The 21,477-nt window shown below is 38.8% G+C and overlaps 1 protein-coding gene across 1 annotated transcript in view; it reads right to left on the bottom strand.

Moving 5' to 3' along the window:
* LOC113119138 (receptor-type tyrosine-protein phosphatase U-like) overlaps positions 1 to 19,859 on the bottom strand; it is a 217,742-nt gene extending 197,883 nt beyond the window's left edge. Inside the window, exons 1-2 of the mRNA XM_026288370.1 lie at positions 19,730 to 19,859; positions 19,095 to 19,536 (exon numbers count right to left, since the gene is read on the bottom strand). Of these exons, the coding sequence (XP_026144155.1) occupies positions 19,095 to 19,248 (154 nt within the window). The 5' untranslated portion in view covers positions 19,249 to 19,536; positions 19,730 to 19,859. The remainder of the gene's footprint in view (positions 1 to 19,094; positions 19,537 to 19,729) is intronic.
* Between the last annotated feature and the right edge of the window lie 1,618 nt (positions 19,860 to 21,477).

Genomic DNA, 21,477 nt, shown 5'->3' with positions numbered 1-21,477 from the left:
TAACTCGTCTAGACCAGTCCTTTGGAAGACCAAAGAAATGTATTTATTCCTAAATAGAAATTATTGATCCAAAAGATCCATTGGGAAAATCAACAATTCAATGTCTCAGAGTTATACCATTTTTTTAAGAATATATATATATATATATATATATATATATATATATATATATATATATATATATATATATATATATATATATATATATATAAGAAGAGTTCAGATGCAAACGCCTCTAAAGTGTCATTATAACATTTCATCTTTTTTATCAGGCTTCTAAATTTAGGTTCAGTAATTGTACTCTAATGGCAATGTATAGGTCCGTTTCTATGCAATTATAGTGAAAAAACTGAACCTAAATAAAGGACCCTGAAAAAAACGGCACTTAGAGGCTTTTGCGTCTGGACTCTTCATAAAAAAATTCAACATATTTGTAATCATCATTTCATTATCATGTTAGCATTTCTTAATGAAGACCTAATGATTTTCAGCAGTTTTAGGAAATTAACTAGCCTCTGCTCAAAGTCCTTTGACAGCAACTAGTTCCCAGGCCACAGATTCAGTTTGATTAACGAACAGAACGACTGACTGAAACCCAGACCTTAGTTAAATTATCTGCACTCAACCTTCCAGCTTCCCAGCAAGCAAGACAATCTCTCTCCTCAATAAGCCAATAATTGTATTAGGACTCTGGTAAACTCTGTATTGATGAGTCTCTGGGTAGAGTTGATTACAGAGGCTGAAGTGGACTGCTAATGACTATTAGCTCAGAGCTAATCCTCTCCAAAATGCCGCCAGACCTCTCTGAACACGCTTCAATTCTGTGTTTGGTGCAGCAACTAAGCAGAATTAAACGTAATTCAATTATTTTAATGAGTATCATTTCAAACAGTTTTGAAACATGTTCGAAAAGTTTTTTTTATCAATCGACATTGGCTGATTGTGCTGAAATTTAGGCTGATTTATGGGCAGGTGCTGATTTATCAGTGCCAGTAGCTGGGTTTCCATCCAAAGTTGTGAATTAAAGTTATGCGCAAATTTGTAATATTGCATAAAACATTTACGGACAATCACTGTCAAAAGTCAAAGAGAACAAAGAGAACAAAATCGTCTCTATCTGGTAAACTGGCACTATACATCACTAAGAAATTTAGGAGAACATACTGAATAAAATAAGTTTCCTATATAATAAATTACTTGCACCTCAAATAGGCAGACGAAACAAAATGAATGCAGAATGCTTTCGGAGGTGGATGCTCGGAGGTTTGGGAATGCAGTTGTTTAACAGTTCTGGGAGGCTATTGTACAGAAATACTTTGATGACAGACTTTGATCAGACATTTATGAATTACCATATAACAACATTTCAGATGCTGTGGAACAAGATCGGTCCACTGATTAGTCCGGATTTACTATCCCATGCATCCCGTGCGTAAAAGCAGGATGATGGAAACACAGCTAGTGTTGCCAACTGCTTCAATTGAAGGTAGCTCAAACTGGTGGCTAAATGTCACTATAGAACATCATATATGGCAAATTCACTGATCTTTACAAAGGATGAACATAGATCAGTGGGCAAGATGAGAACTTAGTTGGTTTGTCCAAGAAATATATACTATACTATATTTGTCCCTAAATTTAAAATAAATAAATAAATAAAAGTCTCAAAAGGGCTGGGGAAGTTGTTAATCTAGCTACAAAACTGCTAAATTGGCCTCCCTGATCAGTGCACTCTTAAGCAGTTATGAGCAGCAGGCTGTGTAATATGTGTGAACCGTTTGACTTAAAGCAGAGTCCAGTGTTTCCCATACATTAAGTCTTTGTTGCGGCTCATCACAATATCTTTGCCCCCCCAAATAATTTGACAGAAATAATCTCAAGTCATTGTTGTGATGAGTGGGGCAGGGCCGGGAACCATGGGAATGGAGTAAGTGATAATGCATGGCACCTGCGCCTCTCACCGGTCTCGAGTCCCATGGAGGAGATCCGGAAGGATAAAAGGAGGAGTGACGAAAGTGTGAGACGAGAGAAGACTAAGCCTGGACTATTTATGTTGTTTTGCTTTTGTTTGTGCGCAGTTTTGTTTAAATATTAGCCAGTTCCCTTCTTCCCGATCTACGAACTTGGTTACAATTGTATTCACAAATAGCACTTTATGTATTTTAAATGAATTTACATGATAACATTTTTTTCAAGTTATTGACTCTTATATCAACACATTAGCACATGGTATAGTCCGATAGCATGTAAATTAAATTTTTCACCGAAGCACTGTGGCACAACTGCTTTCTGATTTTGAGTGCAATTAAATTACATGACCTAATTGGCACAAAGCTGCCTTGCAAACTTCTCCGAGGCCAGCCTTGCAGCAGAAACTCAGGCCATATCCATCACTCCAGCCGGGCAAATCAGCAGCAGCCAAGCATCGGGTACAAGATATGCCTGCAGACCCACTGCTGAATCCCTTAAGACATGCCTCGAACATGAGCAAACAGCAACTCATTAGAAAGGGATTATGGGTAAAAGGAAGAAAAGGTCAGAGAAAAAGGGATTTTCAGGATATGCAAGTGCTTTGGAGTTTCATCAAAAGATGCAACAGACTTGAAAAACGATTAAGTTCTTCTTAGTGTCCCCATCTGCTCGATCCCGATGTTAATTTCAAAAAGAGGAGAGATCGACAGAATTTAAACCCCGTCTCACAGACGCATCTCATCGCCGCAGTGTGCAACATTCATCGTCTGCAGCTGACAGCCGCGCGCTTCTGACTCAGCACAAAGCTTTGTTTCTCCCTGATGTCTCGGTGCTATTCATCAGCACATCTGATGTTCTGCAGCGCTGCACATTCTCCTGTCAGAACTGAAGGAGAAGGAGCAAGAGTGTGGATAAGAGAAAGACTCAGATGTGAATATTTGTTCAGCGTGTCACGGCTGTCAGGGCTGCTGGATTCGGGATCAGAAAGCCTGGCAGAACACGGCTGACGTCTCCAGAGCCCTGTGACGCTGCACACTTCACAACTGACTGATGGAATAGAGAGAGAGAGCTGGACTGGACTGAGACTCAGCCGTCTAGAGCAACAGACACGCTGCTGCTCACGTATGCACACACACATACACAGGATACACAGGGCTGATGTACTCTATCAATAACCAGACTCGCTCCCGAACACATGCTGGACTCTCTCAGACATTGATTCAGGAGAGCTTGTGGAATTGGGAAGGAAATGCAAGAGGAAAACACACATGCACAGGGGAACTGGGATGTAGTCAGAGGAAAAGAGAAAGTGTGTATATCAGTTCCTTACAAGTGTTAGCATGTTAAATAACAGTATCAGAAGGTAAAAGCATGGAACAGCATGACTACTACTTTAAGAAGCACTAAAATCATTAATTGTATTAACTTAATGTCATTAATATAGCATAAGGCTTGCCTTTTTTTTGTAATGATGTGTGTAATGCCGTAACTTTTTTTTTTTGGGGGGGGGGTCATATTGGAATTGTATCTGATGCACTTAGAAATTATGTGAAAAGTTGTGAAAGGAACCATATTTTCTATTTAAAAATATCCAAATTGCATGTACATTTGTGAAACCCAATAACAAATAAAACGCACAAATAAAAGAAGTTGAATATCTCAAGTTCCCCCAAGACAGGAATGCAGTTAAAGAGAGACCAAATGCAAATTGCTGGCTTCTCAGATGTGTCATTTCACAACCGTCTCAGATATTTCTCATCAAATTCCCCAAAGCCCAAATGATCTGAACTGTACTTTCAGCATTCACATGGTTCTGAACTCTTACTACATGCCATTTATTGACACATGTGTCTATTTTTTCTGATTCTATGGAATTTTACCAATAATGATCATAATGATCATGTCTTTTCAGAAGACTTTAGACGAAAATGTTTAATATCGATTAAGTGTCTTCCTGAACTTTGTGAAGCTTGAAATTTCCAGTTGGGGTGGGATTCCAATGGATAAATAAAACAAACACAGAATATTAAAACATCTTCCTTTGTTTTCCCAAGAAAAATGGAAGTCATATGGGTTTGGAACGACATGAATAAATGAGAATTAAAAGTTTTTATTGGAACTATGCCTTTTATGTCTTCTGAGTTATGAAAGAGATCAAAATTAACATCTAGGAAGACTGACTTCGCGAGCACTGCCTTAAAAGAGGTCATAACTGACACATGCACAACTACATTAGAATGTATTTTCAGAAGTAGTGAACTGAGACATGGCAGAATTGAAAGATTTGTCCAGCTCTCCTAAGAGGATTGTGAAAGCTGGAATTGTGAAAACCATGAAATCATGTCTCTCGTCTTCGCCATGGGAATCTCCTCCCTGAAGGTGTGAATTTGACTGAAACTATGAGGGGGAAATGTTATAGTGGTGTTGTGCAGAGCCAATAAACAATATTACAGAGAACCGGAGCCTTCAATTTCTACTCCAAAGCAGCTCCGCAGTGTGTTCATGTTGTTACTCGCGTTTGACCCTGACAGACTGAACAGACGAAATAAACCGGAGAAGATTTTCATGTCAAAGTCTTTCATGGACCACTGCTAGTTCAAAGAGGTTTACCAGCCTGAGCAAACTCTTCCAGAAAGACCACTTGGGCAAACTCCTGAAATAAACAAAGTCCCTCCAAATGACACCAGTTCATTTTCGGCTTGAAGTATATGTAGGCTTTGGTATAAGATATGTGTGTGGAGAGATCTCATCACCTACACTATCTCTGCCTACTCAATTTCAAGCAAACCTCCCATCTCTCACACAGATAGGGTGTTTTATCTTGTCGAACCCTCTTTAGAATTCACTCAGGTCTGTTGTTATCATGAGGTTCAGAATGACTGCGGGTTTGAAGGTTTGTTTATAATTCTCTATATACCCTGCTATATTTCCCCTGAGCCGTCTGTTGAGAGTTTTGTCAAGTTTTTTCTCCTTATCTCTCTTTGACTCCTTATTACACCTTTGACATATTTGACTTTCTGTACCATTTTCTTTCATCTGTGGTGAAGGCACCTATTTGGCTTTCAGTTTTCTCTGATGTTTCAGGAAATAATGCTTTATCATTGCATGTGTGGTCACCTTTTTGTTGGGAATGCAAATGAGTTTGAAATAATGAATGATCTGACAGTAAGCTTTTGCCCTTTATTTGGCTTTCTACTTTATTTATTTTTTTTGTTTGATGGTTAAATTATGGAACATTAGGCCCCAATATAGAATTAATGAATGGATGAACCTCACATAAAAACGTGATGATAATCTCACATGTTTGCTGTATAGATTCAGAAAATATCATCTCAAACTGTGCTCATATTTCCTAGATGCAAAATCTGCAATCCAAAGGAAATATGAACTCAAACATTTCTCATCAAATCTTTCTAAATTAGAAATGCTCTAAGATTAGCTATGCATATTAATGCAGAGTTCCATCCAATATCATGCTACATTGTGTTTTGATTTACAATGTCTAGCTCAGTCAGCACATCTATTTATTAAAGGGATAGTTCACCCAAAAATGAAAATGCTGTCATTAAATACTCACACTCATGTTGTTCCAAACCTGTAAGACCTTCGTTCATATTCGGACCACAATATTGAAGAAAAACAATCTACATCTACATCTACATTATACGGTGAGCGTGATTTCACCAAGTACAACATGTTCCTGGATCAACATCCTTGTTTATCCTGGAACAACATTTCCAACAACCAATCAGAATTGAGATATAACTTTTCAGGAAATGTCAGTTTTAGGCTTACAATCAGGATTGCTTCTACACCCTTGTTAATCAGCATTTCCCACTGATATTATAATCAATTATGGGTAGGGTTAGGTTTAGGGTAGGGATTGGGTTAACTTTGTATTTTTGGACAGTAATGTTGATCCAGAATCATCAAAAGATGTTGATCCAGGAACATGTCTTAATCATGTATGTATCACATAAATACATACATAAATATACATATATATGCTGTGCTTTATGTCAGTGGTAGTCTAATTTGTGTCTAATTTCCATTATTTTAAGAAACGTAGAGACATTGACTCTAAGTCTTCTATAAAAGTGCAGTCATAATAAAACATGAGCATATGCTGCAGTCATGTGTCTATGGAACCTTACAGCCATTCTGTGCAACTAGATTTTAATAATGTTTGCTTGTTCAGGAATAAAAATGGTAAAGTGAGCAGCTTTCCAGTAAACACTGTGAAATCTGAGGACACTCAGCACTACACTGTACTGGAAAAGAGCAGAGCACACATTCTGCTAAAGTTATCCTTTTTGAGTTCAACAAAGGAAAGAAGTCATTAGGGTTTGGAACGACATTAGGGTTAGTAAGTGTTGACAGATTTTCAATTTGGTGTGAACTTTTGCTTTAAAGGCTCCTAATAGCTTTGTGCTTCTGATGTGACAGACGTTGAGCATCTGTCTGTTCTCATTTCCCCCGCCTTATCCTCTTTCCTCCGTTTTCCTCATCTTCACACCTCCCTTCCCCTTTCTCTGTGTAAAAAAAGATCAATCTGACAGAGAAGATTCTTCCAGTCTTCTCATTTATCTCTGTGACACTGACCCAGAATGCTCTGCGAGAGGTGACTAGGGTCAGGATAATGCATAAAACCTGTCTTAAACCTGTCGTTCAGATGTCCCAGAAACTGCTGGAGCTGGTGTGAGGAGAGACAAACCCAGTGGGGATCCTGATAGCTGTGTGTTAAGACTCACTGAAGGTCGAAGATCTGTGATTAAAGTGGTCAATGTTACACACACACACACACACACACACACACCAACTATTTAAGAACTTCTGAGAAACTTTCTAGAAATATACCAAGTTCAGTACAAGAGAAGCTCTAGCATCTGTGATATTCTTTCAGTTAACTCTTTCAATTAAGTGTTTGGAAAACCTATTTGAAAACGATCACAATTTTGATGCTTACATCAGCTTTAAGTCTTTTTGTTTGTTTGTTTGTTTGTTTTTTACTTCTGTTTCAATGACATATATAGCGGTTGCCATCAACTTATACTGACACCTAGAGGTGTGGAGGTACAACAAGCAAAAGCAACAATGAATTTCAGCAGTCTTAAGTGTCTCATGGTCCTTCACAAAACATTTTTCCATCCTTGAAATAATAAAAACTATTATTAATATTTGAGCACCAATATTAATTAATATTAATTGAGCAGAAAATCTGCATATTAGAATGATTTCTGAAGGATAATGAGACACTGAAGACTGGAGTAATGCTGCTGAAAATTCAGCGTTGCATCACAGGAATAAGTTACATTTATATATATATATATAATATATATATATATATATATATATATATATATATATATATATATATATATATATGTATATATATATACATATATATATATATATATATATATATACATATATATATACATATATATATATATATATATATATATATATATATATATATATATATATATATATATATATATATATATATATATATATATATATGTGTGTGTAAATATATAAGTAGCAAACAGTTCTTTAAATTGTAGTCATATTTTCCAATGTTTTTGTTGTTGCTTTTTACTGTACTTTAATCAAATAAATGTAGCCTTGGTGAACATAAGTGATTTCTTTCAAAAGGAATATATATATATACGTTTTCCAGTCTTGTGAGCTGTAGTGTATACACAAGTTTTTTTGTTTGTTTGTTTGTTTGTTTACTATTTTGGGTGTGCAAAATGTTTATTAAGGAAAAAGTTTTGTGCACCACAATGTAAAACAAATTCACAATATAACTGTGAATTGAATCGAATCATCAATACAGCTGCAGAGTGTTTTCTGGTTATAGTGGTGCAGTAATTGCTCTGGCAAATCCTAAATAGTCAAAACAGACATTTGACATTTATGAGTTTGATTGGCAGATGGGATACAGTCATATTTTCTGCCTTGATAGTGACAGATCTGGTGGCACGAGCCCACACACACACACACACACACACACACACACACACACACAGTGCCTCCCATGGGAATGAAGCTGTCATTGAGGCTGTCCAACAGCGCTGAAAACACAAGGGCTGCAGTGAGCACTGAAGACAAGGACTCTACTGTTACACACACTGCATCTATCACAGGTCACATATCAGCATCAATGACCGTTCTGATAACTAATGAAGAGTGTCCTTCAAATGACCTCCCACTACACACACTCGCTCACTTTTATCCGTCTCACTCCTGTGGTTTCTGATAATGAGTGTCATTTCTTCTCGGTGGCATTTTGCTTTCCTGCATTCAGATCGTGTGGCGCTGCTCTGCTCTGCTGCCTGTGATGTCACCGAGCCAGAATAAATTGGTCTCGTCTCAAAAACAGGAAACGGTGTGAAGAAGAGAGAGAGAGAAATGAACCCAATGATTCGGTTGAAATTTAGGGACCTACATCTAAGGCTTGACTAAAGACATTAAAATCAACATGAAAAGGACATTGTGATCATCTTTTTTTCCCTACTGTGACATACACTGTACATTTCAGTGAAACCGCTTTAAATAATTCAAATAAATCGGTAGTTGATGGTATTTTTGAATTTTTGTTGTACAAAACTGTAGCATTAAATGTAATCAGCATGTGCTAGTGGTAAACAAAAAAACAATTTATTTGGGCTGAAAAAAAAAGAAGAAGCTGCGAAAGAGGAAGGGGAAAGTTTGAAGTAAGCAGCTTTAAGTGTTAACGCCATGTCACATTAATCAAAACAACATTTCACGTTGCATTTCTATTGGCTGGTCAGTAGGTCATAGCAGCAAACACACTGTGCAATGTCCCTATATGACACTGTAAACATTTATTGTTGATTACCTTTGGTCGCAAGACCTTGAGAATGGCCGTCTTTGGACCTCTCTCACTGCATGACAAAACACCACCAATTAAGAGAAAATTGCCACAATTGTTCCACGATGGTGATCTTTTGTGCAGGACAACCGTAAACCGCGCAGTAAGTCCCAGGCTTAAGACCCCAGAAGACATCATTATTTGGCTGCCAGCAAATAGTAAGAGTACCATTAGTGTTCGGGATCACACATCTTCAGTCTTCAGGGCTAAAGTCAAAAGAAGTTCAACTTTCAAAAAACATGTCTCATGACGTGCCGATTTTCTCCAGTCCACAGCCCACCTCTAGCGCTTTCAAAGAAAAATCACATTCTGTGTGAACGGCCCCTTCATGTGGTAAATGACTCCACCTTGATGAAGTCCTTCCATCAAAAAATTGCTGACAGAATCAATGAACGCCTTGTCAGACAAAACTGACACTCCAAAGCAGCTCTACTGGTGTCTTCAAACAATGTAAAACCTCTTCTCCCTTCTTTTCACATACACACATTCGCATGCCTCTCACACACCGGGTCTCACGCAACTGCTACTTTTTACACCACAAGCCACAATCTGTGTAAAATATCAGCTTCAAATAAAAATGGGTGTTAAGATGAAGGCATCTGTTCTGACAGACGTGAGACTGGCTCATCAGCCTCAGGGATTCACATGTAGTCTTTGATGCTGTTGGTTTATTCAAAGATCTCAATGTGTTCTTGCTAGTGCTTGGGTAGATCTCAGGCTTTCGCTCTGATCTGAGAGCAGTTGGGATGAAGAGGTTTCAGAAGTACTGTTTCCCAGTCTGTCATCAGCTACTGGGACTGATACGCCCTCAACTCAGAAAGTCAGAGCTCAAGGGAAATCCAAGTTTTCTACTGATAATTATAACACTGTGATTCCATTCATGTGCGCTCATTCTGACACGATTTTAAACGTGGCTTATAAAATTCCCAGCTTATCCCGGCCAAGAACCACCCACACAGACAGGTAGACTGGCATATAAAAAGACCCGCAGCAGTCAAGCTATTTATGTGAGTTTTGGTGGTGGGTAAACCTTACGATATGACAATCCTACACCAAAATAGTAGTAGGACATTCATATAATGGTGCAGCAGTCTCCATGATCAGATGTACAGACTATACCATACAAATTACAGTAAAATGTGTGCAAACTTCCATACACTCCATTGAGAAATACACGCATTGCTCAAAGCAAACTAAGATGATTAGACTTTGCTTTAATGAAGATATCAGGTTTACTTTAAATTTGAAGATAAACTTTGAAAATCTTTGATGCTTTTAACTTGGCAAATCTGGTGAGTCAGTGGCGTAGGCTTCATTTAAACGTAACTCCATGTCTATGACTCAGAGATCTCATTTTAAGCCATTGGAAGTATCAAATGTTGCAGGTGTAAACTGGTGTGTTCTCGCCAAAAATGGAAGGCCAGAAAGAAGTTGGAACAGATTTGTTCCAAATTATTACAGAACTGCAATTACAGAATCGTTGGGCGTATTTCAATCCATGACAAAAAAGTTAGTTGACTTGATTTCTGAATGCTAATCAGTTCCCATTTATTATGGCAGCATGTTGAGAAATACAGTTTCATTTGTATTTTACATTTGTTTACTATATGTGCTTTTTTAATGAACAATAAAGGGATCATGTGATATGGAATCCAAAAAAAAAATCTGAACTTGTAAACCGGATCAAGTAAAATATGGGTTGGAGTGGACATTGAGTGGATTTACTAAAAACAAGTGCCATTTTCTTTTTCTTCTTCTTTTGGATAAAAAGACATTCCAGTCCAATTTAACCCAGTGGGCTCAAGTAAAGTTCCACCTCAGGCAGTTTCAAAAGTCCCACAGTTGCCCACCGATCTGAAGCCAACTCTTCCTTTCTCTTTGTAACTCGTGGCTAATCCTTGAGTTTGACTGCATGAACCCAGACACAATGCAGCTTGCGATATTATCTCCTCTCACTTCCTGTGTCTCTCTCTTGCCGTTGCTCTCTAATCCTTCTCCAACGGATTATTAATTAAACATGCAAGACTCTAGAGCTTTACTTGACATGCTTTGGTTTACAGACGAAAAGACGAGCAGATTGGTGTCAGTGCGGGTTAAGAAGCTCGATTCTTTGCACCTGTCTCTCTCTCCGCCTGTTGAATGGGAGTGAGACAGCTAGTGAAAGAAAGCAAAAAATCTATTGCTCTTACACCAGCCCTAATCAGTGCCCCCAATTAAATGGTGACAGACCGCGACTTCCATTGTCCCAGGATCCGGCGCTGACAATAGAGATTTGCCTAGTGTGATTAGGACGCCACATGGATCTGTCTCCTCACCCAAATCTCTCTTCTAAATGACTGGTGGCCTTAATTAAGAAGTGGCTTTGTCTTTTTTTACTTGCAATGCATGAATGAGGGAGTAATGGACAATGGAGAGAGTGCGAGAGATCGAGAAATGCAGATTTCGGTTCCAAAACATAACCCACTTTCCGCCTCGGCATGTAATAATGGGTTGTCTGGGGAATGAAAACAATAAAGGAGTGCGTGATGTGGGAGGGTACGAAGAAGGGTTATTTCAGCTGGAAATGCTAAAGACTAATCCGGAACAAAAAAGCTGAAGTCCATCTTCGTCACATCTTTTCCGCATGAAACCAGGCCTGCCAGACCCATGGGGAAGATGCTATTACTAAACAAAACCTTTGTTTCTCGCTTGTTAACGCCCTCTGTGGTATAAAAATAGTGCCAGAAAGCATCCGATGTGGGAGGATTTCTCAAATATTCTGTTTTCATTCCCCTTTCTTTGCCACAACCTTCCCGATGCCTCTCCTGTACTCTTCTGAACACTGACCCCAGGACTGCATCATCACAACGCATCACTACAAATTACTCAAGGTCACGAATTGCATAAAATTGACAGAGTGCTTCCAGTCAGAACACAAAATGCCCTCAAACATTTGCACCTCATCAGCAGTTAAGAAGCAAGTTCAGCCTTATGTGAAATCAATCCAGCCTTCTCTTTAAATAAGACAATCCCTTTGGATTCACCTTGGCTGCCAACATCACTTTGGCAAGAGTAACAGTAAGTATCTCAGAAAAGGTCAATTATTCCTCTACAGTAGCCAAAAGAAACTGCAAAAAAAATACAGTAACTGAATAGCTGTGTGGCTTGAAGAGTAGAGGTGTGTTTTTCGCAGATTCCATGATATAAACTCGCAAATGTGAGTTATAAATCAGAATTGTATGATGTCGCAATTCTGACTTTTTTTCTCACAATTGCAAGTTTATATCTTGCAATTTTTACTTTATTTATCAGAATTGCAAATTTATTTCTCACAACTGCAAGCTCGTGTCTTGCAATATTGACTATTTGTCAGAACTGTGAGCTTATATTATGCAATTCTGACCTTGTACCTCACAGTTGCAAGTTTAAAGTCAAAACTATGAGACAAAGTCACATTACCTTATTTATATTTTATTCAGTGGCAGAAACAGGCTTTTGTACATCTCAGAATCATCCCATTAACCTTTTTTTTGTTTGCTTGTTTTTTACTTGGAAAATGGTATGAAAGCTTCTGAAACCTGAAGGTAAAGAATATATTACTAAGAAATGTATGTTTCACACGATAGGCCAGATTTAATAATAGTTTGAGACTTGCGCATTGCAAACTATCTTTTGGTGTTAAAATAGTACTATTACGATTTACGCACAGTGAAGAATTAACACTAAAAAGGCATGGACAGAGTTATTTTTGCACCTGAGAGTTTCTCTTTCAGATGCAATGTTTATGGGGGGGGAGAGTATTCAGGCAACGGGGTTTACTAACTTTATTATTAAAAGCTCCAAATAGCATGCGTGGTAAGCAGGTGGTAATTTGCTTTGTCAAGCTCACATTCAAAGTTTGCCTTGACATACTTTCCTTTATTTTTAGTTATCACTGCAATTGTTTTATTGTAATCCATATACATATCTCTGAAGTGATCATTTGGTTGAATGAGGCCATATTTGACATCATTATTGCCCTAGTTTCACTCAGTGTCTCCAGTCATAACAACATCTGTGACACACTGCCTGTATCCTCAACTAAAGCCACAGACGTGAAGAGGAGGGGTGTGAGGTCATGGGTCATGGAAGGAGGGGTTGAATCTATGATCTTCTCCATGTCTCCATGTGTACAGATCTTATGGAGCTCTGCCCCTTTTGAGCATTGTGCTCATTGTATCCGGTCATTCATTTTTATTTCCACAGCATGAAGGAATCTGTGGAAGAATCTGTGCTTTCTAAAAGCTATGTATGTTTCTGCGTTCACAAAAGTCCAGAAAATACTCCACATTCTCTGTCCCTTGCGTGGTTATTAATTAAATCCTTTGGTTAATTTGCTGATGCTTTCAGCTGCCAATTAGAGTGTAGTACTCTCAGATCTATTTAACACCGCATTGAAATCCATGAGATCTTTGCTTCAAAAACAGCACAGGAAGTGTGCAGATCCCATCTGGATGTGGTCTCTACATGCCCTTGAATAGACCTCTCTTCAGTGGGTGATGGTGCCCACTTCACTGTCCGCTGGAGGGCTTGCCGGTGGGAAAAAGAAACAGCTGTTATTCCAGGTGTTACAGTACGCTAACACACTTGACAAAGTCACCTTGCCCTCTGACTTCATGCCAAGGTGCAGACGCGTTTGAATAAATAATACCAATTCTTCACATGATATTGGTCCATTCATAGATAAAAGCAGTCGATATTCTAAAAAATGTTCAAAATGTTTTTTTTAGAGTGCATTGATATTCCATAATAGCGCGTTTCTTCAAATTCATGAAATTACAAAACCTGATGCACGTTAATGCATTCTGTTTTCTATACAATGAAAGTGAATGATAAACTGCTGAACTTGAACACAAATTAAATATTAATCACCACTTAAGTATCAAAGTACTATTAAGGCTGTAATTTTTAAAGTTTTCATCAACTCACCCGATACAGTACACTGTCTTACTTTTGCAAGTAAATATATGACAGTGAGTAAATGGCAGAATGTATGTGTTTAGGTGAACAGCTCCTTTATATTGGTTGGACAGTTGTGTAGTAAAGTGACATTTGCTGATCTAGGAAGAGCCATCAGCACCTCTAAAGGACATGAGAAGGTTAGTTTCTTGGTTTTTTCCCTGTGTGTTTGTGTGTGTGTGTTAGGAATGGGTGTAAGGGGGCAATGAGGGCACCAGGGTCTTCTGCATATCTGACGTCTCAAACTCTCATGCTTTCCATGTTGCCACGGTAGCAGATAGAGTTCAGCCAATTTGCCAGCAAGATGATAGTGAGGTTGTGTGTGTGTGTGTGTGTGTGTGTGTGAGTGTGAGTGAGAGAGAGAGAGAGTGTGAGGGTGAGAGAGTTTCCATTCAGCATGTCTGTCACAACTGCAGCAAAACTGAAGTACATATTTTCATGCTTGTCCATGCAACTCAATGCCACAATGCTGGGGTGTTGCTATGTAGTTGTTAAGGTAGACTAGAGTATGTTTCAATGATAGCTGTTTGTGAAGGTGTTCCGAGAGGTTGCTATAGGGCCCTGCTATGCCATTTTTAAGGTATTTTGAGTACTATACCACATTGCTACAATATGAGGTTGCTAGGGAACTGACAAGCAGTTGCTAAGTGTTTAGTTGCTATATGCTTGTCAGGGAATGTTATAGTTTTGCTAAGGTGCTAGTTGCTAGTCGCCTTTATGGTGTTGATGGTGTTTGCAAGTAGTTGTGAAGGTATTCTGGGTTGTTATGAGCTGATGGGGTTGCTGAGAAGGTTCCAGTCTACAGTTAGACAGCTGCTACAGTCTTTTGAGTGCTTTAGCACATTGCTGTGTGGTTGCCCTGACGGAAGGAAAATATATTTACTAATATATTTTTTTTATATATATATTGTGATATATTGTTATATATTATTTTCCCTTTTTATTTTTTAATATTTTATATATTTGAATACATTTAATAATATATTGATGATACATATATTCTATAATATATTGCAAAATATACAAATGATTGCCGCTTTCAATATATTGCAATATATTGGAAAAAACAAATATATATATAAGAATATATGTTTATAAGTGGGTTTTAGGGTGTTGTTAATGACTGTGAAAAGTCTGGTAGTTATGAGTACACTGCTGTGCAGCTGTTAGGGTGTTTTTGAGTGGTTAAGCACATTGCTACAGTGTGTGGGAGGGTTGGGTATCGAAACCCGGTGCCAATAGCCTGAGCGATCAATTGATAGATATCGGTTAAGGCACCAGTACGGTTTTAAAAGTATCAAAAATGGCACCCGGTATCGTATAAAACCCCATCGATACCCAACCCTAGTATGTGGTTGCTAGGGTGTTCTGGATGGTTGTTAGGGTGCTGCCTAGCAGTCGTTAATATGTATTGAGAGTTTTTTTCTTGTTACTGGTGTTTTTAGGGTGTTGGTGATAGTTGCCATGGTATTTTGAGTGGTTATGAGCATGTTGCTATGGTGTTCTGGATGGTCGGTGAGGCTCGGTGATGAACCTGTTAAGGTGTTTTGAATATTTTGGTACAGTATGTGGTCGCTAGAGCACGGCTTTACATTCACATTTAAATCTAGTCATTCAGCAGACGCTTTTATCCGAAGTGACTTACAAATGAGAACGCAATGATATGCAAGTGATGACAAGTCACAGTACATGTATCAAGTTTATAGAATAAAAAGAAAAAAAGATAGAATAGAAAAAAAAGAAGAGAAGCTAGTGTTAATTTTGTTTTTTTAAGACAACAAGCAGTTGTTTTAATAATACTACACAGTTGCTGAGTTGTTTTGAGTGCTTTAGCACACTGCTCAGTGGTTGCCAGGTCATGTTATTTAGTCACTACCGTGTTCTGGGTGTTTTAACACGTTACTGTGTGGGTTTTACGGTGCTTTTTAGGGTGTTGTTTGTGGCTGTAAGTAATTTCTAAGGAAATCTGAGCGGTTATGAACAAGTGTGTTGCTGAGTGTGTTCTGGATGGTTGCTAAGGCACCGCTACACAGTTGTTAAGGGGTCTTGAGTGTTTTCTAGGCGCTTACTTGCAGACTCAAGTCCAGTAATATGTTTTTCTTCTTTCATTGCAAATCCTAAGTCTGATGAAGTTAGAAATCTTTCTTCAACAATCCGTCTAGGTATCATTCATGTCCATATTGCAAACAACATAACCCATAAATGACACTGTTTTTACAGCATAGTGTTAATGAACCTATTCTGAGCTCACTAGAGTCAGACTTGTATTCTTTTGTCCCCGTCTGCAGATGCCTCCATTCTTAACATCTGTATGCTAAGAGAAAATAATATTAAAAGCATGGAAAAACGTGTTGCCCTGGAGATGGAGTTGAGTTGCGGCTGAGAGACGGGTGACGGCACCTGAACACCAGGTTACAGGATCTGACAGGGTGGGCAAACCCCGCTGGCACCCCACCATCTGTCCCAAAATGGCTTCTGGGAGCGGCAGAAGCAACAATGCAGTGACAGCGCCTGGAGGACCAGATGACAGTGCTGTCCCACGATGCCTCGCAGGTGAGCGCAGCGCAGGGATGCAGTGGTGTGAGATCTCTCAAGGCTGTCTGTTCAGATAGATGCAGGACGGGAAGGAGACGTGCAGCCTGTACATGTAAAGACCGTCAGTGTGCAGAACGAGGAGCAACACGTTATGACAAGATAAGACTCCCACATGCAAACACAGCAGCACTGTCACAGCGCGCTCAATTTAACCCACCATTACGAGAGCACAGCGACGCTGCTGGGAAACTAAAATGGCAACTAGAACCAAAACAGACATCCTCTTGACTTTCAGCACAGCATTGGAAACAGGATTTTATCATCTCAGAGAAAGATCAATGTACACACCTAACAAATTGCTATACATCTTCTCTAGTTTCTTCACATACAATTTACAATGTCAACATAAACAACCCTCACAATTAAGAAAATTAATGTCCAAAGATTGTAATCACTGATTTGAAAGGTGATCTATATAAACAAATGTAGCTTTGTTGAATAAGAAGATTGTGTTCAGTGTGAGCGCCTCTGAAGACAGTGAGGTGGTTGTACAGAGAGAAAGCGTTTGAGAGAATGAATAGCCCCGCGATTGCCCTCTGCTGCCCTCCTTCATAATATCAACCACCTACTCCTGCTCTTCTCTGCTGACTCTGGTGGGCAGCTGGGGCTTCAGGACACGGTTCTAGTGCAATACTAGCTCTACCCATCACTATCTCTGGATCCATTACATCTCCTCTGCTTTGAATGCAACTTTGTTGTACAAAAACTGCATAAGATTGTGGCAGCCAACCTGGATTTTGTAGGATATCTGGGTTCAAAGCTGACATTTGTTTGATGTTAAAAAACGTTCTCCCATCACAAACGAATGTGCAGAGATATTTCTGCTTATTGATTCCTATGAAAAGTCATGTAAAAATGGATGGGAAGAGGTTTAGACTTGCATTTAGGAATGTTGTAGTGTCAGTAATTGTTAACACTTTACAATAAGGTTATTTTTTTTAACAAAATACAGGAAAAAAAAAAGTTACAGCATGCAGGTTTATAACAACATTTTTGGGGTTGAACTACTCCTTTAAAACCTGGCAGTGTCTCGTGTGCAACCCTTCTGTGTCCTTGAACCTGTTTTCTGAAATGCCCACTCACTTTCAGTTGGATTGCTGCAGTGAGAGACCCTTTGTAACGCAGCCACACACACACACACACACACACACACACAGTGTCAGAGAACTTGCACTCAGGTCTCATTACCTCCCACACACCCCACTGTGTGAGATGCCATAATCTGACAGTATGAAGGATGCTTCAAAGACACAGAGAAATCGACTTCTAACATCGCAACACATGCAGTAAGCTTTCCAAAAAAAAACATCAGTAAACGCCCGACAGGTACTCTGACTAAATATAAATGCCACCAAATAGACTCAGATCATGTAGTTCAGTTGAATGTATAACTTTAATCAAGTTTATTAATTTAGTTTGCCCAAGATGCTGGGATCAGCTCCAGCATCCCCGTGACCCTACACAGGACAAGTGAGGAATCAATGGACGGATGGATTTTTGCTGCTTAACAGTCTCCACGCATTTATTTGCTGGGTACAGCGTTGAAACTGATCCAGGAGCTCAAAAATCCTTCCTCAAACTACAACACGACCTGAAAAGCAAAGCCAGAGCAGCTACAGCAATCATATTTGATGTCACCAAAGTGAAAGCTGGAGACTTTAAACGAGCAGAAGAATGTAAATATGGAGGTGATATACAGGAGTGTGACAGAAGCAGAGCCCCGGGGCACAGCTCTTCATACTCTTTACTCCCCGAGTCTCAGCTACAATCAAATACACCATTTGATCTAGAAGAGACACGGATCCATGAATGAATAAACATTTGTTTAACAATAAATAGTGCATGGATCATCTAACATGGAATGAACTTCACACCGCAAATCCACAAAACAATGAATAGATTGAATTACATCACAATATATTATAGTTATTTTTTTTTATCAGTTTACTAATAAACTTACAGTTTCTTAAATGGCTAATAACAAATATTCTGTTATTGTCGTTCTATTCCTTCTCTTTCTTCCCCAATGTAAACAAAGCTGATGTTAGGCAGTACGTTAGCGACAGACAGTCTCAGTCACCATTCACTTGCACTGTAAATTTGTTCTCAACAATGAAAGTGAATAGTGACTGAGACTCTCAATCTGCCTGACATCTCATTATACCTTCTACGGAAGAAAGTCAAAGGTTTTGGAACATCACGAGAGCGAGAATTCGAAATAATACATTTTGAATTATGGGTCAACGGACACATAGATATTTAAGTTAATTTGATCTTCTAAAGCCAGCCAAACATTCAGAAAGCAACGCCGTCTGTCATAATTTAATATTACTCGTCACGTGATTACCTGAACAATGGTATGTACGCGAGATTGATGTTAATAAGATCCAAATAAATACACTGGAAAGATTTAATAAAACTCTTTTCTATAGATATTCTGTATTAAACTGTCTAAATCAGACCAGATCCAGCCTCCAAAAGATCATATAGTTCCCGTTTTAATTCAATATCAAACTCATTTAAACTTTCCAGCTCATGTCGGATCCAGGCGCATCTGAGCTGATTGTTCTGTAATTCCCAAGAACAGACTGTGTGAGAGTAAATAGATTGGGACTGTATGGTTGTATGTGCTCAAAGTCTCGTGTCTTACCTGTTGGCCCCTCCAGACTCTCCGCACAGACCCTGGCGATGAGGAGCAGCAGAACAGCGCACAGATTCATGGCAGCGTTTAGTCCAGCAGGAGAAATACAGTCAGCGAGTGTGCTAGAGAGTGCTACAAATCCTGCTGCGCCACGGAGTTTCATCCAGAGACGCGCAGCGCGGACCCCAGATCTGCCCGCTGACGTCTCCACAAACTATTAAAGCCCCTCACAACTCCGCGAGCTGTAGTGCCCTACACAGTGTGCGAGGAAGGGCCATGGCGCCTCCCTGTGGTTATTCGCCTAACATCACCAGTCAGCCGCTGCAGAGATCGAGACAAACCGAGCTCATCGACGCAAGGCGCGTTTGCGCGCTATTGAGCGTCTTGAGATGCGGGTGCGAGCGTCCAGTCGAGGAAGCGCACATTCTTAATCGACGATCACAAGAAAATCCTATCACAAGAACAGAAAATAAAAATATTACAAATTAAAACAATAATGGTAAAATAAATGAGAGGCACTCAACGTCTTCTCAAATAGTTCGTGAATTGGGTAAAAGGCGATTCATTGTTGTTGTTTTTTATCATGCAAACTCTCGGGGGCGCTTCGTAGCAAATAGCTAACCCCTTTTTTTTTTACCCCTTACATTTTCACTGTGTAGGGTTCTTGAGATGGATACAGTAGTCAGTGAGTTTTTGATGTTACATGGTGCTTACTTCAATTACACTTTATTTTAAGGGGTCATTGTTACGGTTTCATTCTACATTTAAGAACGGAGTCATTTTAATTAATATATGTACTTACTATGTTAGGTTTAGGGTTATCTTTCGGTTACTTGCATGCAATTATGATTAATTCATTATTATTATAGTAAGTGCGTAACAAGGACCAATTAAAATAAAGTGTTCCCCTCAGCTCTTCTCATAGAGGAGTTTAACCTTGCTCAGATACACCTGAACCAGATTATGAAAGCTTTTAGGTTAATTAAAAAGTTAGACATTAAAGAGAGAGAAGAAGAAGAAAAAAAAAGAAATAAATAAAATTTGTGTTCGGAGATAGCATTCCTGCATTACGAGATAACTTCTGAATAATTAGATAGTAAAAAAAAAGTTATTTGCATAGCTTAGAAAGGTTGTCAGGCTTTGAACATTTTTTTTTTTATTATTATAAACCTGGAATTAAAAAATGACGTGTGGAAACTCACGTCGCTTTTGGAGATCTACCAATCACAGAGATCGATCTCCAACTCCAAAACACCTGCTGCAAGTGAAGCCGAGAGAAGACATTAATTAGCCGTCGCATGTGTGTCTGATTAAAACCTAGTTAGCAAAGTGAGTGACTGTGGAACTTATTACTTTGGAATCAACCAGAAAATGACGCCATGTCAATGCTGATTGGCTGATGGCGCTTCCAAACCCACCACTATAGTTACCTTTATTTATATAGTGCTTTTAACTACACAGATTCTGTCAAAGCAACTTTACAGTATTAAATAGGAAAAAAGTGTGTCAATGCAATAACAAAGACTCGATTTTCAGTTATACACAATTCATTATTGAATTCTGTGATGTCATCATTCAGCTCAGTTCAGTTTAATAAATAGTGTCTGTGCAATCAAGTTTACAATATTGCTGGAAATTAAGTATCCCCAACTAAGCAAGCTAGAGCTGACAGCAGCAAGGAAACCAAAACTCATCAGTGACAGAATGGAGAAAAAACCTTGGGAGAAACCAGGCTCAGTCGAAGGGCCAGTTCTCCTCTGACCAGACAAAACCAGCATGGCAAAAAAATTTAATTCCAGGCTACAACAAAGGTCAGATTGGGCAGAGAACTCATCTCGTTGCCATGGTCTTGTCCCGATGGCCAGCTAGGAGTCAAAGGGTTTCACTCATGAAACATGAGCAGAACGTTTATTTGTGTAAATCGCTCATAAAGCTATGACGTAAACTTCTGAATTTATGAAAGTGTTTGTATTTTCAAAATGCTAGTAGGAAAGAAATGTACACCTGCTCCTTACCAGTGGCGGAGCCAGGGTGTTTTCATAGGAGGGGCCAGCAACCAGTCTGTGATGGCACAGAAATAAATCTTCATTATTTCAATATAAAAATGTTTTACTATGATGTACTGGACTGTTTTGTTGCTTAAAACACAACGGCGTATAATTAATTTCTACTGAACTTTAATGGAGATATTTGTGAATAAGAACAGGTAATACTGAGTGAATATGACTTTTTGTGTGTGTATTATTCCTCACCTCCTGGTATTTTATTAAAGGGACTCACTATAGCATTATTGCTCATTCAGCTTCTCAAAACTCTCAAATGCTTGCTCTCCAACTTTGCATATTCATGGATAAGACATGCAGATAAAAATGTGAAAAAGGCCAGAAGTCAA

This window comes from Carassius auratus, chromosome 19 (genome assembly GCF_003368295.1).
Source record: "Carassius auratus strain Wakin chromosome 19, ASM336829v1, whole genome shotgun sequence".
In the NCBI taxonomy this organism is placed as follows: Eukaryota; Metazoa; Chordata; class Actinopteri; order Cypriniformes; family Cyprinidae; genus Carassius; species Carassius auratus.
This window is presented reverse-complemented; position numbering and strand designations above follow the sequence as displayed.